General features: G+C 47.4%; 2 protein-coding genes across 3 annotated transcripts; both read right to left on the reverse strand.

Annotated features, from left to right (window-relative positions):
- Positions 1-768: 768 nt before the first annotated feature.
- On the reverse strand, positions 769-2,398 carry LOC116068511. The gene has a single exon (XM_031338158.1). It carries the CDS (start codon positions 2,380-2,382, stop codon positions 1,453-1,455), a length of 930 nt encoding a protein of 309 aa, XP_031194018.1. The 5' UTR covers positions 2,383-2,398; the 3' UTR covers positions 769-1,452.
- Eif4h (eukaryotic translation initiation factor 4H) lies at positions 769-20,676 on the reverse strand. Of its 2 annotated transcripts, XM_031338156.1 has the most exons (7): positions 20,383-20,676; positions 9,197-9,384; positions 6,665-6,729; positions 6,481-6,577; positions 5,563-5,622; positions 2,990-3,127; positions 769-2,539 (listed from the first exon to the last, which is right to left on the reverse strand). In XM_031338156.1, the coding sequence occupies exons 1-7, from the start codon at positions 20,439-20,441 to the stop codon at positions 2,400-2,402; spliced, it is 747 nt and encodes a 248-aa protein (XP_031194016.1). In that variant the 5' UTR covers positions 20,442-20,676; the 3' UTR covers positions 769-2,399. The 2 variants fall into 2 exon arrangements, with proteins under 2 accessions (XP_031194016.1, XP_031194017.1); XM_031338157.1 differs by lacking the exon at positions 5,563-5,622 and having other exon boundaries at positions 20,383-20,675.
- Between the last annotated feature and the right edge of the window lie 3,272 nt (positions 20,677-23,948).

Below are 23,948 nucleotides of genomic sequence, written 5' to 3' on the forward strand. Positions count from 1 at the left end.
GTCTGAACTCATCTACATTGTTGATGTACATAGTCTAAACACTGAAAAAGACCCTTTGCATTTAGACATTCTTGCTAGGGCCACAGCGGTAGTAAACTGACCTTATACATTTCTCCCCCACTTTAGAGGTGTGTTATCACTATGTAGGCCACTCTAGTCTTGAACTCAAGAGCTCTGCATGCCTGCCTCCTGCATGCTGGGAATGAAGGTGTGCCATATGCTCAACACGAACGTTTTATGTATAAGGGTGTTTTACCTGCACAGGTACTCATAGGCATGAATGGGGGCACCAGACTTCCTGGACTGGAGTTACAAATGCTTGTAAACTGCCACGTGGGTGCTGGAAACTGAATCTGGGTTCTCTGGAAGAGCAATTGGTACCCTTAACTACTGAACCATCTCTAGCTCCTCAAAGACCCTCTTACCCAAGCTCTAGTATCTTTCTGCCTCCATCTCCCGAGTGCTGGGACTATGGGTATGCACCACATTTTACATGGATGCTAGAGGTGCTTACATAGTAAACACTTGTCCTAGTGCTGAGATGACCAGATAAGCTCCACCTTCTTCTTCAGGTTCTAAGAGTCAGTATTCTGCAAACTAGGCCATGTAACACACCATGGATTACAACTCAGTGGCACATGTTTTTTGTAGCAGGATCATGGTTTGACCATCCGATGGTCAACGTGCCACCCGAACTATTTCTAAATGCTTTTCAGTAGCACCCCCAAAGTTCAAAATTCATAAGTGGCCAAAAAGACAAGCAGTAAGTGTTATGTAAGGTTCTCTTTTATTTAAAAGATCATTCACAAAATACCATATCCATAGACTCACTTTCTGTCATAGAACTGAATGTGTTAAGTGTTTGGAATTCCATTCTTACAGTCAGCTGGGCGCCCAGCAGTGTGGATGGACGTGCCTGTTGTGTCTTTTCCGCATTGGAGATGGATTAGATCGTCTGAAAGCATCAGCTTTGATTACAACCACGCAATGCATGTCTGTCTTAAGTTAGGTGTTGGTGTTACACAAATGGTTCTTATCTCAGAAGCAGAGAAGATGGCAGGCGAGGGAAGGAGCGAGAGTTCTGTAAATTGCCGAGACCTTGCGACAAAGACAATCCCGAGCCAAGGGGTAGGCTGGCAGGAAGCTGCTAGCTAACAAGCAAGCTGAGCGAGCACCTCTCAGCCCCTTTCCCCAAGGCTCTAGTGGCTGGCTGACCCCTACCTGCTCCAACTGGAACAGACGGGAGAGTGGGTGCCAGATCATTATTCACTGTTCACACACAGCTGTTCAAGCTAAAAGCAAAGCCTGACTGATCCCCTTGCTCTCAATGAGTGCTCAACACTGTCTGTGGAGCAGGGGTCTGCCCCACAGAGGAGCAGCCAGCCTAGAGGATTCTAGACACCTAGGTCCTGAGGGTCCAACAGCTGTGCAACCGATCAGAAGTGCCAGACTCTAGGCCTTGAGCTGTGGTGGGGAGCAGCCTCTTGGGCTAAGCGCCCTGGAGCAGACAGACACAAGGGAAAGAGCAGACTCAGTGCAAGCACAGCTGCCCGGTGCAGCTCCAGCACCACCCCTGCTTCCTACAGGCCTCAGCTGCAGGAAGCGGATTGAGCTGCAGCGGGTTGCACCCCCAAGGGACCTCCACGGCCCAGGAAGAGCAGGGAATGAGCTTCCACTTGGTCTTAAGAGCGAGCAGGAGCAAAGCCATGTGACCACTGGCACCCAGGTCGCTGCCAGTGCAGAATGTCCAGATTCCCCTGCACCTCTGGCCTGCCTCACTGTTTGACAGAAGCCTGCTATGCCTGAACAGGCTGCTGGGGAGGTGACAGACCCCCAAACACAGCATCCTCTCAGGACCAGCAGGCAGTTTCCTTGTTCTAAAGCAAGGTGCCTCCAATTCTGCATGCCCATCCCAGCTGCATACCAACAAGTCACCACCAGCCACCTAGTGGCTCCAGCTCTTTCCCAGAAGCCACAGCAACACAGAACTCGACATGCAGGTTGGAGAGAAGCTCTGAGAAAAAGCAGAGGACAGCACGCCTGGAGTGTGGCCAGGGCGCATAAAGGAAAGAAAGAAAGCAAAGGATGAAGCACCTCAGCCCACCTTCCACACGTGAAACGACATCCACGCCACATGGGAAGGAGCAGGGGGAGGCCAGGAGTGAGAGGGGAGAGAAAGAAAACAGAAAGAAAGCACAAAACAGGCACTAGATAGATATAGCAAAGCCAAGAATGTACTAGAAACCACTTGTTAACAGCTGACATGCACTCACAAGCTCTGTGTTTCCGCTGTAAGGAGGACAGTGCCAGGTGGGAATGGGGCCTGCAGGGCAACCGGCTGCCACCAGGCTGTGGTCTTGCTCCAGCTCCCCCACGCCCCATTCCCTCCCAACCTAAGCTCATTCTTGCTCCTTCTGAACCACTTCCTCTCTGGGCCTGGCTCCCCCGAAGATGGCTGAGTTGGGGTTGGCTACTTGATTGAGGGGGGTTGCCACTGTCCGAGGTTTAAGCTGCAGCCGCGGTCTCTGTGCTCGTTCCTCTGGAGACAGAAAATAACACAGGTTATATAAAATGGGCTCTGTGCCTTTATGACAGGATTTCATTTAGCCCAGGCTGGCCTCAAACTTGTTATGTAGCTGAAGATAACACGGAACTCTGGATCCTCCTGCCTTTACTTAGATCTCTCCAAGTACCAAGATTATGGGCCATTACGATCTAACCTCAAAATTGCCTTACAAATTTGATGACTGACAATCGAGGCCAGTCTACTACTCAAGACTAAGATTGCCGGGCGGTGGTGGCGCACGCCTTTAATCCCAGCACTTGGGAGGCAGAGGTAGGTGGAGTTCAAGGCCAGTCTGGTCTACAGAGTCATTTCCAGGACAGCCAGGGCTATACAGAGAAACCCTGTCTCTAAAAAGACTAAGATCAATGCAGACCATGGAGGGTTTAAAGGAAGTAGACAGTGAGTCCCAAGACACTGCCATACCTTCTGTGGGTTCTCTGAAGTCCATGTTGGAGCCACGCAGAGGAGGGCCATCTCGAAAGCGACTCCCCATTGGAGGGCCTGCTCGCCGGTCCCCAGGGCGACTGCCCCCCCTACCCCCTAAGAAGTCATCCCTGTAGCCTAGGAAAGAAGACAGAGTCAAAAACTGTTTACACCGTCACATCAACAGAGATGCACAATGTTCTATGAATTGATTCTTCAATGTAATGTTTGCCTAGTATCTGGAATCTTCAAAATTAAAGTGTACTAAAACCCCCTGCATTTGCGGGGTGATAACACATTTGAGAACTGAACCCAGGCCTTATGCCAGGAAAGCAATCTGTTGTTACGCCATGCCCAGACCCTCACTGGGGGATTCAAGGCAACCACTCCATTCCACTTGTCTTTGCCGCGGTGTGGAGCACACAGTATCAGAGAGGGTGCTCCAGAGCTTATAAACTGCAGCTTATTCAAGAGATGCTGAATTCTGAGCAAACAGAAGGCTTTTCTTAGAGACAGGACTGCTGTCAGATTTGAGACTAGCCAAGATGACATAGGAAGACTGCATTAAAAACTAAAAACATAGGCTGGTGAGATGGCTCAGTGGGTAAGAGCACTGACTGTTCTTCTGAAAGTCTTGAGTTCAAATCCCAACAACCACATGGTGGCTCACAACTACCCATAATGAAATCTGATGCCCTCTTCTAGTGGTCTGAAGACAGCTACAGTGTACTCATTTATAATAATAAATCTAAAAAAACAAAACAAAACTAAACAAAAAAACCCTAAAAACAAAAAAAAACAAAAAATGGTGGTGGTGGCCAGGCTAGAGATGACCTAGCCATCCATTCACCCATCCATCCATCCATTAAGAGCCTGTTATTCTCAGGACTTGCATTCAGTGTCCAGTCCCACAACACACACCAGGTGTCTTCGTAGCTGTCACCTCCAGCTCCAGGGATAAAGATGGTCGCCATGGGCTCGGTGTCATGAGCTTACAATCCCCTAACTGGGGAGACAAGACAGCGGGTCTCTAGGGCTTGTTGGCTCAGCAAGGAAAGGTGCTTGCTGCCAAGCCTGCCAACCTAACGATAATGCCTGCTTCCTACATACTGTAAAGACATTTCCTCTGAAAACTGTCACCTTACATACACATATGCACACACACAGGCTTATGTATATAGGGGAAATGCCTTTAATCCCAGTGCTCAGGAGGAAGATGAACTGTGTTTGGGGCCAGCCTGGGCTATAGTGTGTTCCAGGCAAGCAAAAGATAGATACACGATGGGCTCTTGTCTAAACAAAACAAAACAAAACAAAACAAAACCCAGAATAGTACATATATAGGGCCCAGGCGTCTGCATCCTTTATTTGCATCCCTTTGCAAAGTGGAAATTTTACTCCAACTTACTGCTTTCCAAGTTGTTTTAGGTCAGGGCCTTATTACGTGACTCAAACTGACAGCCCCTGAGATCTTCCACGCCAGTCCTCTGAGCACTGGGATTATAGCTGATAGGTCACTGTAGGACGCCCTGACACTTGAGGAAGCCAAGCACACAACCGGTATACAGATACATAGCAGATGAACACTCACACCCCTAACCCTTCCGCACAGTGGGAAGGTTATGCAGGGACAGCTCATTTGTGGACTTGCAGGCAGCATACCACGAACACCCCTATCTTCAGGGTCAGGGCCAGCACGGGCTGTTGTTCCTGTGGAGAGGTCTGTGTGGTGTGGACTTAGGACCTCTCCACAGGAGCTGCTGCTCGGCTCCTAGTCCTATACTCCTAGCTGCACTGGCATTTTCATCTCTTAAAAAAAAAAAAAAAAAAAAAATCCATTATTCCTTTAGAATACTGTCAGAATCCTCAAGTCAAATCCACACAAGGGTTTTAGAGGGCAACAGTCCTGGCAGTGACTCTGGGACCCAAGGGTGGGAAGACAAGGGTTCCCTCTGCATTCTTGGCTGAAACAAGGTAACTAGGCAAGGCTCTGGCCCTGTCTCCAGGGCCTGAGGCCCTAACACTCCAGGAGCTGCTTCCCTGCCTGGGCTGACCGAGACACACGCTGCACATTCCAGTCAGAGACCAGCTTAGACATAAAACTCCAGACTCACTGCGTGCTATTGTACTTTTATGAATAAGTTCATTTCTGACTGCTACAGGACTTTGCCTTTGCATGCCTAGGTTGGCTGAGGAGGGAATGCTCAAGCAGAGCCTATCTACCCTGAAGTGAAGGAAGCAGAGCTCCATGCCCTTAAAGAGAAACCCCGGCTACCAGAACCCACAGCACTGAGGGCCCTGGGCCCTGAGCCTCTCTGCTATGCTACTTCTAGAAGCACTGCTGATTCTTTTTGTACCACACGTGAAACACAAGAATTGTCCAGGATATAGTCCGAGCAACAGGCTCCAGGGAAAGGGGGGCCTGGCCAGGCCTCTCTCCCCAGTCCTGAGGCGCAGTGTATGCCGGGAGAACTTTTAGAGTCTCACTGGTGGAAAGAATGAAAAGCTGTCTAGGTTGAACACTCCTGAGAGACAAGGGAACGAGGGAAGAGGGGAATGTCAAATACTGATACCAGAGTTGAAGTCATCCCGGGAATCCCATCCACCTCTAGATTCTCGAGAGCCACCCATTCCTGAGGATACACACACACAAAGAGATAAAGTTGAGGTCTGTGCTCATTATTCTTTTCTCATCATGACACAAACTTAATAATTTAACAAGATGGAACCTCAATTGAGAAATTGGCCTGACATGTCCCCTGTGAGCACGTCTAAGGGGACATCTTTTTGATTAATGACATGTGAGGGCCCAGAAAATAGTGGGTAATGCCACCTGTGGGCAGGCGAGCCTGGGTTGTCTAAGGAAGCAAACTGAGCATGCCAGGGAGCAGCATTCCCCAATGTTCTCTGCTTCAGATCCTGCCTTAGCTTCCCTAGATGACGGGCTGTAGCGTTCTTCCTCAAGATGCTTTTAGTCACAAGAGAAACCTATCTAGGACAAGGCCATGTTGTTGTGTGTGCTGGACACTTTCATGTCAACAAGCCAGAGTCACGAGAGGAAGGAACCACAATTATAAAAATGCCTCCGTAAGACTGGGCTGCAGGGCATTTTCTTCATTAGTGATTAATGTGGATGGGTCCATCCCTAGGCTAGTGGTCTGTGGTTCTATTTGAAAGCAAGCTGAGCAAGCCATGGGGAGCAAGCCAGTGAGCAGCACCCCTCCATGGCCTCTGCATCAGCTCCTGCCCAGACGTCCTTCAATGTGAACAGTGATGCCAATGTCAGCCAAGTCAGCCCTTTCTTGCAGGCTACTTTTAGTCATGATGTCTCAGCACAGCGAGAACCCCTAAGCCACTGCACAAACAGGACAGAACCTGAGCTCTCAGGGACCTAGCAGGGCTCTGAGTCAATGCTCAGTAAATGATGTGCAGGGGTGGCAAGCAGTGTGTGCACATGGCAAGTTCCATCCAGTTTTAAAACAGCTAATCACCTCTGTCATCAGGTCCGCCTTTCCTGAATCCAAAGCCACCTTTATCTTGTTTTCTGCCTTCTGCAATGTCCACACGAAGTGACCGGTCACCCAAGAGCTGAGGACAAGAAGAAGACAGTTTATGGGTCAACTGGAACACATATCTCAGGCTGCTGCCTGGGCTAGGGAAGTTGCGGGTACTTACTGCACCATCGTAAGTCAGAGCCTCCTTCAGGGAATCCACCTCATCAAATTCTACATAGCAGAACCCTGGAAGAAAACAGAAGCCACCTCGTACATTTATCCTGGACTCTAGACCTGCTGGAATCTCATTAGCATCACTAAGCACCATAGCTGGTTGTGTCCCATTTGGGTGACAGTAGATCCCAGAACATGCTAGTGTACCCTCCACTCCCAACAAAGCCTAATACAACCCAGGCTGGCCCTCAAACTTGCTAAGTAACTAAGGATAACTAGAACTTCTGATCCCGCTGCCTCCACCTCCCTGCTGGGATTATAGGCACATACCACCAGGCCTGGTTTATAATGCTAGGGATAGAACCCAGAGCCGTGACTGTGCCGGGCAAGCACTCTACCAGCGAAGCCACATTCCAAGCTGGTAATTACATTCCATCAGGTAGAGAATGCTAACTCAATGGGCACTGAAATGCCTTCCTTCTTATATTACTTATTTCCCTTGCAGTGCTGGGGGTGGAGTGCAGAGCCTCATGTATATTTAGGGAAGTGCTCTGCCATAGAGCCAACCATACCCCCAGCCTTAAGATGCTTTTACTATAATTGTAAAACCTTTCTTGGACCACTGCAGAGCTGTGACCTCATTTAATGTAATCCAATTGGGAAGCAGACTCCAGATCCAAATTAATACCTAAAAAGCTTTGAAGAAAGGGTCTTCAAAATCCAGTGTCTACTAAATTCCTACTTACAAAATTTGTTCCAAAGCTAAAAAGTATCCTTAGCAAGAGGATCAAGGTCTCTATGTCAACAAGCTAGGTGTGTGCTTTTAACAACCACATCCCCCGACCCGATTCTGACCCTGCCCTTTGCTGTTGTGTCTAGGTTAACTACTGCAGAGCCACGTGCTCATCATGCTGTACCCTGTGCCCCTCCTCATAGTGTAAAGCCAGATCCCACTTGGAAGCACTAAGTGGTACCCTGCAGAGCTGTGTCAGCTGTTGCTGTTCACTACCTGTTAGAGAATACTAACCCGTGGCTGGCTGATGGGAGTCTCTGTCCCTGCATGGACTCGGTGAGGGGCAACTGGGAGAGTGATCTCCAAGTTCAAGGAGCCAACGACAGAACAGCCACATACCTTACCCTCTAAAGCTCCAACTCAACAAAATAATCCAAGATACAGACCCCAGACATCCCATACAGATGTAGTCTGAAGCTAGGCTGCGCCCATAAGCCTTATGCAAATTTGGTCTGCCAGTGCTTGTTAACATGCTGCCTGAGATCCCCTGACACCTGTGCTTCCTACCCAGTTATACACCATGCCCAGCTGCAGGTCTGAGGCAAAGCCTACGTAGAGTCGAACTCACATACTCTTGCTTCTGGCTTGGCTTCTACTCTGAGCCTCTCTTGGATGTACAGGGTAAGTTGAATGAACCCAGGACCATGTACTTGGGTCTGAGAGGCAGGCTATTCTAATCTACCTTTCCTGCCCTCGGCCCATTCGGACAACACTGTGCAGGCAGTAACTGTATGTGAAATGCACTAGCCTTCCCAAATAGGCTGCTTCCAAAGGGAGCCTGGCACCACTGAGGTTACACTCTGATTTTACCACAATTACCAGGAAGCTACCAATAAAAATGACACAGTGAGAGAGAACCCATTTTATAAAAAAGTTATTTTCAGAACTGGAGAGATGGCTCGCTAGTTAAGAGCATTTGCTGTTCTTGCGGAGGACCAGGATTTAATTCTCAGCACCCTTACAGTAATTCACAACTATCCTTCCTATCTATCTATCCTTCCTATCTATCTATCCTTCCTATCTATCTATCTATCTATCTATCTATCTATCTATCTATCTATCTATCTATCTATCTATCTATCTATCTATCCTTTCTTTCTATCTATCTATCTATCTATCTATCTATCTATCTATCTATCTATCTATCTATCTATCTATCTATCTATCTAAGATCCAGGCAGCCTAATGGGCTCACACATGGCTCCTATGCAAGCATGCAAAACATTCATATACAAATACAATGTAAATAAGTCTTAAAAAGTCATAGCTGGAGGCCGGGTGGTGGTGGCGGCGGCGGCGCACGCCTTTGATCCCAGCACTTGGGAGGCAGAGGCAGGCAGATTTCTGAGTTCGAGGCCAGCCTGGTCTACAGAATGAGTTCCAGGACAGCCAGGGCTACACACACACACACACAAAAAAGTCATTTTCAGGGATGCACCAACACATGGGTTGTATCGCCTTCTCTTCCTAAGACAGCTCCTATACCTACAGAGAAACTGCACGAAATCTGGGCAGGCAAGCCTGGTATATACCATATCCCTCTACACACTACACCAATCGCAAAACACTATTTCCCCAAGGGATCCTCAGAACGGAGTTAAAGGACAATGTTGGTTTCTGCTCTGTGGACCAAGCTAACACAGGACACTCAGCTAGAGCACTGAGCTTTTGGCTCACAGCTCATTTTCATTTATATGCTTCCCCCACCTAACCTACAGCTACCCACAATAAATACCTTAAGCTTACCTTTAAATTTGTCTGTGTCTTTGTCTCTGACTAGCCGCACACTCCGTATGCTGAGATCCTTAAAGATAGCATCTATGTCACCCTGAACTGTGTTAAAAGGGAGATTTCCTACGTAGGCTGTGTAGGGGGGCTCTGTGGGTAGCTCCTTCTGGCTTCGGGACCCATGGCCACCAGCACTGCCGCGGGACCTAAAAGGAGAGATGCAGAAGAGTTTAGGATTCCTGAACCCTAACAGTAACTCACCAATCTATGTCCTCTGTCTCACTGTCTGCCCAGTATCCTTAATTTATCAAAAGTGCCTAACACTGGTGACAGAATTAGCCACATAAACATTGCACAAGATGGTCCAAACACACCACATCACCTATGACATGGACCCCTTACTGGGCTGGAATCTGTATCTCTAATACTATATGGTAAAACTCAGGTCAATACCCTCCATACAAAATCACACAAGAAACATGGAACCACTCAGGAGCATGAAGGCAAGAGAATCAAGAGTTTGAGACTAGCCTAAGCTGCTTAAGACTCTGCTCTGGGGGTGGGAGGAGATAGGCTAAATGGTTCAGTCTAGGTACAGTATTTACCATGTATGCATGAGGACCCAAGTTTATATCTCTGGGGCTTACTGGCCATCCAACCTAGCTGAATAGTAAGTTTCAGGTTCAGTAAGAACCTGTCTCAAAGATAAGCTGAACATGACTGAGGAAGACACCTGACAGTGACCTCTGACCTAATATGTACACAAATGAACCAAAGAGAGCAAGGCATGGTGGTATATGCCAGTAACCAGGAGGCCAAAGCAAGAGCAAAGTTATCCTCAGCCATCCAGCCAGCCAGAAAACAAAACAAAACAAAACAAAAAAAAGACTAGCCAGAAGAGATGTAATATGGGTGCGCGCGTGTGTGTGTAAACAAAGCTTTTGTTTTTTTTTTAAAGATTTATTTATTTGGCTGGGCGGTAGTGGCGCATGCCTTTAATCCCAGCACTTGGGAGGCAGAGGCAGGTGATTTCTGAGTTCAAGGCCAGCCTGGTCTACAGAGTGAGTTCCAGGACAGCCAAGGATATACAGAGAAACCCTGTCTCGAAAAAAAAACCCAAAAAGATCTATTTATTTATTATATGCAAGTACACCATAGCTCTCTTAAGGCACTCCAGGAAAGGGTGACAAATCTCATTATGGATGGTTGTGAGCCACCATGTGGTTGCTGGGATCTGAACTCAGGTTCTTCAGAAAAGCAGTCAGTGCTCTTAACCACTGAGCCATCTCTCCAGCCCAACTTTGGCTGTTTTTTTTTTTTTCCCAGACAGGATCTCATTACATAGCCCTGGCTGTCCTGGAACTCATTATGTAGACTAAGATGACCTCAAACTCAAGAGATCTTGCTACTTCTGCCTTCCCAGTGTGGGAACTAAAGACCATCACTCCAGGTGGGGTGGTGTTGGCGCACGCCTTTAATCCCAGCGCTTGGGAGGCAGAGGCAGGTGGATTTCTGAGTTTGAGGCCAGCCTGGTCTACAGAGTGAGTTCCAGGACAGCCAGGGCTACACAGTGAAACCCTGTCTGGGGGTTGGGGGGGACACCATCACTCCCTCCTGGTTTTTGCTTTTATTTTAGACTTAAATTTATGTATATGAATGTTCTGCCTGCTTGTAGATAAAGTTCTACATGCATGGTAACATGGCAGTCAGGCGGGGACTGGATCCCTGGAATTGGAGGTGCAGATGGTTGAGCTACCATGTGGGTGCTGGAAAGCAAACCAGATCTTCTCTTCATGCCTTTGACATCTCCAAGTCATCTCTCTAGATGCTGTGGTCAATACATCCATGACATGGTCATTTCAAATAACAATTCATAGAATGCCCTAACAAATGCTGGGCATGGTGGCATATATATAGCTTTAATCCTAGAACTTGGGAGGCAGACAGCAGGGCTGGGTTCCAGGACAGTTTGGCCTACAGAGAGGGTTCCAAGACAGCCAGGGCTAAACAGAGAAACCCTGTCTTAAAAAAACACAAAGAGAGAGAATGAATATGTCCAAACAAAGCTGTGTGGGTGGTACATGCCTATGTTAGTCCTTGTCTTTGAGGTATAAAGGAGGATCAAATCATATTCACAGCAAGTATGATCCCATCTCAAAAAACAAAACAAAACAAAAACACTCAAAAAGGAAGTCCTGCAGCCTGACTTAGCAGCAGGACAGGTTCCTGAGGGCTTGTGTGTATGATAGCTCTGTTCATTCAACTCGTTAGTTCTACTCACAGGCTCCCATATCCTCACCCTCAGGTTTACATAGTATGCGATAGTCCCATTGGTTAAACCCCTTGACATTATTCTCATGCTCCCATCTCCCAAAGCGCCTTCTGAATATTTTCAGTAAGTCTCTTTAGGACCGGGCCATGAACACGTGATATGAGTATCTGAAAACTGCTATTTACTAAAACCCTTTAAGTATGGCGCAGCAGATGAGCAGTAGTGACAAAGTGGAGCACTCCTGCAGCCAATGTGGTGCCAGTGCCAACGGCAGGACATCTTACCACACGCTACCAACCCTTGTTATTCTGAATGACCTTCTAATAACCTATCAGGAGGTTCACCTCCCTGTAACGCTGTGTGGGTGGCACATGCAGCAAGGATATGCTAGATACAAGGATGTGACTCACCCACACCATGGCAGGATAGTACAAGCTCTCACCACAGTACTCCCAATACCGTGTGACTTTTAAGCACTGCTTATTTCTGGAAAAGTGAGCTCATGAGTACACAGGTATTATGAATAAGGTTTGCAACAGTGAATACCTATGTGGGAGCAAGACCAAGCTCAGGAGTAAGGTGGCCACAGGGGTGACCTCTCCCTAAGTCTAGGGGGCCTAAAGGGATGCAGTTAAGACAGTAGGACTCAGTTAAAGAGTTGAAGAGATAGCTCTGTGGTTAGGAGCACTGAGTTGAGTCCTGCCAGGTCCTGAGTTCAATTCCCACCGACTACATGGTGGCTCACAACCATCTGTTGTGATCCTCTTCTGTTGCAACTGAAGATACCTACAGTGTACTCATATACATAAAATGTATATGACAGTGGGACTCTTCGGGGCATGATGACCCACACCTTTAATTCCTGGTGGATCTGAGTTCAAAGCCAGCACAGTCTAAGGAGATACAGAAGTTAGGGCTATAGGGAAACCCTGCCTCAAAAAACCAAACTGATGCCGGGCAGTGGTGGCGCACGCCTTTGATCCCAGCACTTGGGAGGCAGAGGCAGGCAGATTTCTGAGTTCGAGGCCAGCCTGGTCTACAGAATGAGTTCCAGGACAGCCAGGGCTACACAGAGAAACCCTGTCAAAAAAAAAAAAGAAAGAAAGAAAGAAAGAAAGAAAGAAAGAAAGAAAGAAAGAAAGAGAGAAAAGGAAAAACCAAACTGGTGGGATTCACTTCAGAGCCACAGGAGGCAAGGGGTTACGCCTGCTTTGGGGAAGGCAAAAAGCTTAGCTGTTAGCCAAGTAGCAAGAAAGAACACCACGTGGAAGTACCACACAGCTGGCTAGGCAGGGTTCAGAGCCCAGATGAACAAGACGGCACCCTGCTCAGAGGCAGCATTGTTAACCACTCAGAAGTCCTTCCTTAGTAGGGCCTGGGCTACGTGGAAAACCTGTCTAGAGGACCTCTGCCAATTGCTTCTCTGTACATCAGTGTTTGTTTTCCTGTTCCCTGCCTGGATGATGATACACAGTATACTTCCATTTTGCCTGTTACTTTATAAATGCTTGAAATATCAGTTTCATAAATGAATTTAATTGACTATAAAACACTTCATAAATACCAAGTGCCATATAAAATTTAATAACAATCACAGAGCACTCAAGGTTTGGCTGCCACACCTGAGGTTATGATCTGAGCCAGGCACTTGGGATAACAGGGAAGAACAGAAACTGGGAATCAAGTAACCAAAGCACAGAGCCCAGCCCCTCCCCAACAAGCTCAAGCCAGGTCTGACACCCACCAGCTCCCAGGCTCTATCACACACCATCACCAAGCCACAGTTCTGTTCAATAACCCAGTGGTGATTAGGAACAGCCTAGTAATCTATGACACAAAGGGAATGTTTCAAAGTAGCGATAATTCAGAAAATCTAACCCTCAGCTGCCAAGTGTGACCCAAATCCTTTAGGCTGTCAAGTTTTTCACCCTAATCAATCAAATGGTGGACTGTCTGGAGGTCAGAGCAAGGATTTGGAAGGCCCTCTAGCAGGAATCTGGAAAAACATCACCATGTTAGAAATCCTCTACATCAGGAACCTGAGCTCAGTTTTGCAGACAGCAGACCGGGGAAGCAGACTCTAAAGGTGGCTAGCAGAGACACAGAGGTTTCAAAGAGACCAGAGGAGGAGTGACCACAGAAGAAACCAATCTGGTCCAGCACTCAGTGAAGGGCCTTTCTACCAAGCTTGAGACCATGGATGCTGCCCTGGGTACCACACACATCCAGAGAAACCAATGCAAGAAGCAGAGATTACTGGAGGCTGGATACAGTCAAGTAAATGAAGCAGAAAATCAAATTGGCCCAACTGGCCTGGTGCCACAGGTCTGTGATCCCAGCCACAGACATAGGAGGTAGAGATTTCAGATGATGCCAGCCCTGGCAAGACTGCAAGACTGTCTCACCCAAAACAAAATACTTCCAAAGTTATTAAAAAAAAAAAGGATGATGTGTGTGTTAAGGCTATAGCTCAGCAGTAGTTATTTGTGCAGTATGGACAAATCCCTAGGCTGCACCATGCCTGTAATCACAGTATTAAAGGCATATAGGAAGGACTCAGAGAATCAGGAGTTCAAGGTCATCTTTGGTTATGCACCAAATCCTAGTCAAGGTAGATAAATATGGAGACCCAGTCTCAGAATTAAAATAAATATGCCACATGTGCTGGCACATCCCGTTACTCCAGCACCAAGGAGGCAGACATAGGCAGATGGGAGTTCAGGTTTCTGTGTGTTGAGAACACAGCCGGGTCTATACAATGAGTTCCTAGCTCAACAGTCTCCTTTGCCCAAGTCTTCATTTACTCTTCTTGGTATCAAATAAACCACACACACAAACTTCTAAGACTGGGTGTTAAGCCATGCGGTGGTGGCACACACAGAGAGGCAGGTGGATTTCTTTGAGGCCAGCCTGGATGACAGCCAAGAAACCCTGATTCAAAAAACAAAAGGACTGGGTGTATGCGTGCCCACCTTCTATCCCAGCCAGGGCTACAGAGGAAGAAGGCCTGTCACAAAAAAATAGAACACACACACACACCTCTCACCTTTCTTCTCTGCCTTTCCTTAAAGACAAGCCCCCCGTTACTCTTGCTAGCCCTGTATGGGTTCTGGCGATCCACACATTCCACACTTACCACCTTACAGTCTACACTCATCCTGATGCTGGGTTTTGCACAAACCTAGACAGTACCCAAACTGGATAATGCTCACTCCACCATGCAGCTGGAGGGTTGGGGGATGGAGAGGAAGCCAGGCCTATGGCACACTCCTGCAATCCGAGAGCTTGAGTTTAGAGCAGGATGATCAGAAGCTCAAGGACTTGCTCACACCAGTCTCAGATGAATCATTTTAAGAGGGAGGTCGGGAGGAGAAAGAAGACCTGTGTCTATCAACAAGAGTAGGACCACCTCCCACTGTTGAAGGATTGGAAACCCTGCTACTAGACTGATTTCAGATATTATATACATTTTGGGGGGCACTGCACAAGAAAACGTGACATCTCCAACTATAGAACATCACTAAATTTCCAAATCCCAAATGCATCTGGGATGCATTGCTCAAGCCTTTAATCCAAGCACTTGGGAGGCAGAGGCAGACCCCTGTGAGTTTGAGGCCAGTCTACATCGTGTGTTTCAGGGCAGCCAGGGCTAAAATAAAACAACAACAAAAAAGCCCAACCAAATGTATGTTCCAGTTAACACTTTGGGAAGAATCCATTCAACTTACAGAAGTGTTCTGAATGGTACGGAGTAAGGCTAGCACTGAGAGGCCTGGTGCACCTCCCCCCATGTCCTTCCTCAGGTGTCAACGGCAGCAGCACGTTCCATGGCAGCTCTAGCGCCTGTGGCTTTCTTTTGTTTTCTGTTTCCTCTGCCGCATAGGTCCCTGTACCCCAGGCTGGCTTCAAGCTATGCGGCAGAGGAGATGCTTGTGCCTCTCCCTTCCAGTCCCGGGATTACAGACTACCCACCAGGAGATTTACCTGGTGCTGAGGATGGGACCTAGAGCTTCATACAAGCCAGGTGCACACTCCTTAATGAGCTGTACCCCAGCTCCCACACAAAAATTCCTTATCAGTTATTTGTAAGTACTCATTTATGTCACCGATAATTACACTAATTATAAAGAAAATTCAAGGCCGATGATGGAGCAGCTGGCTAAGAGCATTTGTTGCTCTTGCAGAGAACCAGGGCTCCTTTTTCAGCATCCACAGCTATGATAATGGGGTTCCAGGGAATTGGACATTTTCTTCTGATCTGACAGCAGACACATGCACATGCAGACAAATCATCCCTAACACATAAAATCAATCTAGTAGAGGCACTTGGGAGACAGAGCCAAGCAGTCACTGTGAATTGAGGCCTATCTGTTTGGTCTACATATTAAGTTTCAAGCTAGCCATGGCTACAAAATGAGATCCTTTCTCAAGAAAGTAAAAGCTGTCCTGGAGACTAGGCTGGCTTCAAACTTAAAGAGATCCACCTGCCTATGCCTTCCAAATGCAAGGTTTAAAGACATATACCACCATGCCCAGCCAAGGAATTAACTTTTTTTTTCCTCTAGGCCTTTTTGCTTGTTTTAGAGCCAGAGTCAAACTATGTTGTCCAAAGTCACTCTTCTACTTCAGAATCAAAAGTGATTAGGACAGAGAGCTCATGCCACCACATCAAGCTTAGGAATATTTAAATTTGTACTTTCAACAATCCCAAATCAGGCAGTGGCAGCACACGCCTGTAATCCCAGCACTTGGGAGGCAGAGGCAGGTGGATTTCTGAGTTTGGGGCCAGCCTGGTCTACAGAGTGAGTGTCTGGGGGGGTTGGGGGGGGGGGAACCAACCAACCAAACAAAAAACAATCCCAGTTCCTGTGGCCGAGATTAGTTCCTATCTAATTCTCCTGCTTGATGGCTTGTAATTAAGCACCCAGAAGCCTTTGTTGCAAATGTAAAATGTTACAAAAATGTTTCAAATGTAAAACCAGAGCTGGAGAGATGGCTCAGCAGTTAACAGCACTGACTGCTCTTCCAGAGGTCCTGAATTCAAATCCCAGCAACCACATGGTGATTTACAACTATCCATAGGGGGATCTGATACCCTCTCCTGATATGTGGACATATATACAGCAGCACCCATACATTAAATACATTTTAAAAATAATAAAATAAAATGTAAAACCAAGGGTTGGCGAGATAGCTCAGTGAGTAAGAGCACTAACTACTCTTCCGAAGGTCCTGAGTTCAAATCCCAGCAAACACATGGTGGCTCACAACCATCTGTAATGAGATCTGACACCCTCTTCTGGTGCGTCTGAATACGGCTGCAGTGTACCTATTTATAATAAATCTTTGGGCCTGAGCAAGCAGAGGTCCTAAAATTCAATTCCAAACAACCACACGCAGGCTCACAACCATCTGTACACTACATTGTACTCACATACATAAAATAAAAAAATAAATCTTAAAAAAAAAAAAAAGGGTAAAACCAGTACTTGTATTTTATATGGTCAATGACCAACAAAACAACCAGAAACTGTGGGCTGGAGATGGAGAGCTGAGAGGGTTATGAGTACCTCTAACAAAGGACTTTGATTCCAAGCAACCACATTTGTCTGTAATTTCCCTTCTAAGAGATCTGGTACCTTCTTTCTGACCTCTGTAGGTACACACATGATGCACAGACATACACTTTGGCAAAGTACCCATATACATAAAATTAAAAACCCAAGCTAGAACAACAACAAAAGTAGAATCCCTGAAAGACAATTTAGGAGCTGGCCTGACAGTACTCACCCACCATTCCTGGAGGAATAATGGTACTGAAGAGCAAGAGGCAAGTATCTGGCTAGCTCTGTCTACACATCCCAGGCTAGCCAGGGATCCGCAGGAGCTCCAGAGCACTGCCGAGTTTGAGGCCAACTGGGCCACATAATGAGACTGTCCTGAGGCCTTAATGAAAGCTTTTGGAGAACGTGTAACTCTGAAAGTCAGGCTTAGGCCATGGCTATTGCCCTCATGTTCTGGACCGGGGAAAAGTACCTCACACAAATGGTTAAGTACAAGATGAGCTTCCCAATCATGCTGAAGGCACCTATAAGGTTTACATATTGCACAACAGAAAGATGACTGCTCATGTGAACATTACTAGTACAGCAATTCAAAGATCAATCAAAGATATCTACTACCTCTTCTACCACACTAAATTTTCAGAGAGTGGTGAAGAGGACCTGGTTCCATACTCAGCTGAGCGGTGAGGGGAGGGAGAGAGACTAAAAAACAAAAAAATCCACCCAAAACATGTCGGCAGAGGTGGATCTGTTCTTCTGTAAGACATAAAGTAGACTCAGTGACAATCTCTTTTTCACTTGGAATACTCCTGCCTCAGGCTTCAGAGAAACCCTGTCTCAAAAAAACCAAAAAACCAAACATCCCCTCAAACACAAGAAAAAAAGAAAAAAAGGGGAGCACCTGTGTGTGCTGAGACATACCCATAACCAAAGCACCAGAGCGGCAGAGACAGGAGCGAGTTAGCTCAGGGCCATCCTACCTAGCGAGTGTGCCACAACCCAGGCCACAAAAGACCCCACCAAAAACAGAATAGAAAAGGGGGGTATGGACAGGGGGGACTCAGGAGCAGGAGGATCTCCGAGTTCCCAGCCTGGTCTACATAGCAAGTTCCAAGACAGGCAGGATTCTATAGAAACTGTCTCAAAATGCCCACACCCGAGGGCCTGAGAGATGGCTCAGCTCTTACCAAGAGCATCAGCTGTTCTACCAAAGCACATACAGGGTGGCTTATAACTCACCCCAGACATCTCTTTGGACACCAGGAAAGGAGACACATGCAGGCAAACACTCATACCAATAAATAAGTAAATAAATACAAAGAAATTGAGACATTCTTCCATGTGAACAAGCCAGCTGAAAAGCCTGGTACGGTGGTGCAGGTCTTTAAATCCAGTGCTTGAAGGTAGAGGCAGGCAGATCTGCTTTCCAAGGGCAGCCAACGCTACCTACATAGTGAGATGGTATCCCCGAAAGAGAAACAAAGCCAGCCTGAAAATTTCAGTTCAAAGAGGTAAGGGGACTTTCAAAACAGCTTTGTTAAGAGGCAGGCATTGGTGGCCTTTAATCCCAGCACTTGGGAGGCAGAGACAGGTGGATTTCTGAGTTCGAGGTCTACAGAATTAGTTCCAGGACAGCCAGGGCTATACAGAGAAACCCTATCTTGAAAAACCAAGAAAGAGTGTTAAGAATCTCAAATTAGCTTTGAGAAAACAACTGGGCAAATGGCTAACATTTTCATCTGCCTGTATTTCAAATGAGTTTACTTTCTAATGTAGTCCAGACTGTCTCAACCTCTACAGTATGAAGATTAGAGTAGGAAAAAAGAACCCGAGAATATTTACCTTTTTCAAACTAGTACAGAAAAACAACAATCCAACCCAAACTGAGCATGGCAGCTCATGCCTCTAGCCCCACCCCTGGGAAGGCAGAGGTGGGTTGAGTTTGCCTGGTCTGCATGGCTGGCCAGAATTACATACACACTGAGACCCTATCTTAAAAAAAAAAAAAATCCAACAGGATGTTAGTAAATCCCATACCTAGAAAGCTACCCCCAAGGGCATTCATGTTAACATTTCATCCAACATCTATTTGTATTTTTACTAGCAAATAAAATACTCGTGGCTACACCTTCCCCCAGCTTCCTCCTTATGAAAGCATGAACAGTACCAGGTACAAGACTGCAACCAGACAAGACCGTGACTCATTTCCAAACCTGGGAATTTAAGGGTGATCATTCTTCACTTGACAAAAGACACTTTGGGGGCAGCCACATGGAAAACCTAACACCTCAGGAGAACTACTGTGATATTTTCCGGGCAAGTCACCTTTTCGGTAGAAAAGGATAAAGGCCAAGTGTGTCCTTGACAAATAAACAAGACGATTAAATTGACTGTCCCATAAAACTCCTATAAGCGTCTTAAAAAAAAAAAAAAGCAAGTGGCTAACGTTTATTTCTATTGTTTGGCAGGAGACTGAACCCCAAGACATGCTAGACAATCGCTCTATGACTGAGCCACAACCCCAGCTGGTAACGTATTATTTAAAAGGGAACAAAATATCCGGTTGCTGGATTTTTTTTTTTTTTTTTTGGAATTATGCGCCAGAAGCTTTCTATTCATCAGTAAAGGATTTGGGAAGGTGGGAGAATTGGTTGTAGAGTCTGTTGTCTGTATTTGACCAGAATCCGAACGAAGCGAAAGCGAATTCTCCAGGTCAGAAAAAGAAACTAGGAAGAAATCAATTTCCGCCGGCCGACACGTAGTATCTGTCAATAAGGCATTATAAACGCCAGGGAGGCAGAGAGAAAGGGACACGCACACTCCCCACCACTACGGTGTTATTTGTTTTGGTTGAGGTCCGCGCTCCCTGCCTCCATCGGTGGATCCGACGGTCCCAGGATCCAGACGAGAATAGGAAGGGAAATCGCCCTTCTCGCGGCCCGCGGGGCCCGCCAGGCAGCTGGGCAGCAGGGACCCTGGAGAGGGGCAGGCCGCCGCCGCTCGCTTCCGTGCTGCAGCCCAGCCCGAAGCGCGCTGGGGGATCAAGCTGGACGCGGGCGCTGGTTTCCCCGGGAAACCCTCCGGCGTCGCTGTGGTCTAACTCTCGGACCGAGGCCCTGCCACGGGCCGCGCCGGGGCCGGCGAGGAGCCGAGGGAAGGCTGTGCGCCGCGAGGAAGCAAGAGACCGGCAGCCTAACCGTCGCCAGCCGCTCCCGGAGCGCGCCATTTCCAGGCCTCTCCTCGGGCCTGGTCAGGCCGCTTCCCGCCGCCCGTCTCGAGTGAGCGCGGCAAGGCCGTCCCCTTCGAACCTCCCAGCACTCGGCCCGGCGGAGCCGCCAGCCCGCCAAACCGCGCCCCGCCCGCCTCACCCTCTACCGCCGCCGAAGCTGCTGTAGGCCCGATCGTCGTAGGTATCGAAGTCCGCCATTTGCCGTCTCCGCTCCTTGAGGAACCAGCGGGCCAGCGAGGAAGGACCCCGCAATATAACTCCTCCTCCCCCCTCCCGCCCCGCTACCGGGGCTGTCCGCCGCGCTGCCTGATCGCAAATCGCACGCACGCATGCGCGCGCCGCCGCGCCCGGCCTTGGGCCGACGGGGCCCGCTGCTGGCCCCGGCGCGCTCTGCGGCCCACGTGGTGCGGCGGCCAGGCCCCGGAGCGCCGCGCGCACGCTCTGCCCTCCGAGGCCCATTGTGTGCTAGCTTGATGGTTTCACGCGTGGTTGCCTCTTACTGGCCCTGCCCCGCCCTACCCTGTAGTTACCTACCTCTCTGGCATGGTCTGTCACCATGCACGCTGCTTTCTAATTATCACTGGATTCAGTTTGGGTTTTGTGGAGCTCATGCTGGCCTGGAGCTGGAGCGCTGGAGCTGAGGATGACCTTGAACCCCTAGTTTTGCTGTCTCCACTTCCCAAGGGCTGGGATGATAGAGTGCCACTATGTTGGGCTCTCTGGTATCACCTGAGATTTTGCCCCACTTCTTCAGGACAAATGGTCGCTGGGTAAAAAACGAAGACAACCTGTTCTAGGTAGAGATCCCCAGAAGACCAAGAGCAGAAGGCTTGTAAGTGAGAATGGTGTGTGTGTGTACAAGATGAAGGGAAATATCTTTGTTTGGTAAATATCTGTAATCCCTACTCTAGGGAGACAGAGACTGGTCTCAGAAAGCCAAAATAAAATAAATCTCATTAAGATTAAGAAGACAGCCAGGCGGTGGTGGCGCACCCCTTTTAATCCCAGCACTTGGGAGGCAGAGACAGGTGGATTCTGAGTTCCAGGCCAGCCTGGTCTACAGAGTGAGTTCCAGGATAGCCAGGGCTACACAGAGAGACCCTGTCTTGAAAAAACAAACAAACAAAGATTAAGAAGACAAAGCAAATTGTATTCTCTGCCTGGGTATTGGGGAGGGGTGGTGAAGATGAGGGTATAGGCTGTTTGTAGGTGAACTAATAAGAGATTAGATATGTTTTACTTTTGCAGAAGTCTCTTGCTCTGAAAAAAGAAATTTTAAGGGCGGGCAGTTGAGTTCAGTGAGTGAGGATGTGTGTTACCAAGCTTGATCTGAGTTTGATCTCCAGAACTCACATGGTGGAAGGAGAGGACTGTCTTCACAGGTTACCCTCTGACCTTCACACAAGAACTGGGGTGTGATCTCTCTTTTCATGTTTTGCACTCTTTTATGCACGTGGGGACTAGGTACATAGACCGTTTTTAAAAAAAAAAAAAAAAAATCAACCAAAGACAGCTCCTAAGAAGTGACTCCTAGCCCGGCTGTGGTGGAGCACGTCTTTAATCCTAGCACTTGGGAGGCAGAGGCAGGTGGATTTCTGAGTTCAAGGCCAACCTGGTCTACAGAGTGAGTTCTAGGACAACCAGGGTTACACAGAGAAACCCTGTCTTAAAGAACCAAGAAGAAGGAGAAGAATCTCTGCACTTTACAGCACATGAACATTTTTGTACCCCTGACACATAAGGACACGACGTTAAAAAAACCAAAAAAAAAAAAAAAAAAAAAAAAAAAAAAAAAAAAAAAAAACAAAACCCAGGGGCTGGAGAGGTTAATAACTTTGTCTACTGTTCCAGAGGACTTAATTTCAATCCCTAGCACCCACATGGCAGCTTAAAATTGTAACTCAACTTCAGGGGGATCTCACAACCTCTTCTAGCTTCTGAGAGTATCAGGCACATGTGAGGTACACAGACATACATGCAGGGAAGACACCCATACATACGAAATAAAATTAACCATAAGAAGCCCAGCCAGAAGCCTGATCAGCATTCCATCTTCTCGAAGCAGCCACATGGTGAGAATGAATGATCCAGGAGCTTTCTATGGCTTCTGATGGAGATTACAATATTCTTGGATGTGCGGAGGCATAGTAGTTACAATTTAAAAGAACCCTGTAGAAGTCACCGGCCTGGGAAAGGTGGCATGAGGTTATCAGTTTGGAGGCTCGGAGGGCAACTGGTTTAGGTTTGAGGCTAGCCTGGACTACAGATTGAATTTTAGTCAGCATGGGCTACAGAGGGGAGCTCTGTCTCAACAAACTGAGGTAAATAAAGTAATAATTATTAGTGCCATGTGGATTTAATTTTCTACATATAATTGCTTAGAGCATGAGGTAGGGTGCTGGAGGCTAACTCAGGTGTTCCTCTGCTGGGGAGCAGAACACCTTGCAGGAGTGGATTTTCTCTTTTTTTTCCGTTTGGGACCTTGGGATCTGACTCATGTCCCTGTGTACACTGAACCGTCCTGCCTGTCCTCAGAGTATTTTTTTTTTCCTCCATCAATATTGGGTGTTGACGGCCGGGTGGCGGTGGCGCACGCCTTTAATCCCAGCACTTGGGAGGCAGAGGCAGGTGGATTTCTGAGTTTGAGGCCAGCCTGGTCTACAGAGTGAGTTCCAGGACAGCCAGAACTACACAGAGAAACCCTGTCTCAAAAAAAAAAAAAAAAAAAAAAATGAGTGTTGAACCAAGAACCTTAGACTTTGGGGAATATTCTACCCCTGAGGTCCATCTTCAGCCTTTTATTATTATCTTTTCTGCTTGTTTGTTATTATTTGCTTTTTCTGACCTAGGGCTGAAGCCTAGGCTGGGCTAGAACTCTAAGTAGCCAAAGACCTTGATTTTGTTTTTGTTTTTGTTTTTTGTTTTGTTTTATTTTTCAAGACAACGTTTCTCTGTGTAGCCCTGGCTGTCCTAGAACTCACTCTGTAGACCAGGCTGGCCTCAAACTCAAGAGATCCCATTTGCCTCTGCCTGCAGAGGGCTGGGGTTAAAAACATGCAGCACCACCAATGCTGGGTTGACCATGAAATTCTGATCCTCCTCCTGTCATCTCCTGAGTGCTGGAATTACAAGTACGAGCCACCACATCTAGTATTTATCTATTATTTTATCTATTACATTCATCCATTTATTGTGTGTGAGGGGGAGTAGTGCAAATGCCAAAGTGCACATATGATTAAAGGATAATTTTCAGAACTCAGGTTTTTTTTTCCTTCTTATGGTGTGCATCTGGGGGACTGAACTCAAGTCAGGCTTGGTGACAAGTGCCTTTACCTGCTTGAGCCATCTTACTGGTCTTGGCTTTTATTGTTGTTTGCTTTGTTTGTTTTGATACAGGGTTCTGTGTAGCCCTGGCTGTCCTGGAACTCATTCTGTAGACCAGGCTGGCCTTGAACTCAGAGATCTGCCTGCCTTCACCTCCCAAGTGCTGGGATTAACAGCATATGCCACCACTGGCTGGCTTATTGTATTTTAAAAAAAAAAATTGCAATTTTTATTACTTTTTAAAAATTTACTGGTGTGTGTGTGTGTGTGTGTGTGTGTGTGTGTGTGAGAGAGAGAGAGAGAGAGAGAGAGAGAGAGAGAACACAGGCCATGTATGTATGGAGGGAGGGAGAGAGAGAGAGAGAGAGAGAGAGAGAACAC

The sequence above is a fragment of the Mastomys coucha genome, unplaced genomic scaffold, assembly GCF_008632895.1.
Source record: "Mastomys coucha isolate ucsf_1 unplaced genomic scaffold, UCSF_Mcou_1 pScaffold22, whole genome shotgun sequence".
NCBI lineage: Eukaryota > Metazoa > Chordata > Mammalia > Rodentia > Muridae > Mastomys > Mastomys coucha.

Coding starts and splice junctions, on each gene's coding strand:
- LOC116068511 (XM_031338158.1), bottom strand. CDS start 2,382: ATGGGGCGTGGGGGAGCTGGAGCAAGACCACAGCCTGGTGGCAGCCGG.
- Eif4h (XM_031338156.1), bottom strand. CDS start 20,441: ATGGCGGACTTCGATACCTACGACGATCGGGCCTACAGCAGCTTCGGC. Junction 9,385..20,382: donor AGCTTCGGCGGCGGTAGAGG/GTGAGGCGGGCG, acceptor CTCTCCTTTTAG/GTCCCGCGGCAGTGCTGGTG. Junction 5,623..6,480: donor AGGCGGACCTGATGACAGAG/GTGATTAGCTGT, acceptor GTGTATCCTCAG/GAATGGGTGGCTCTCGAGAA.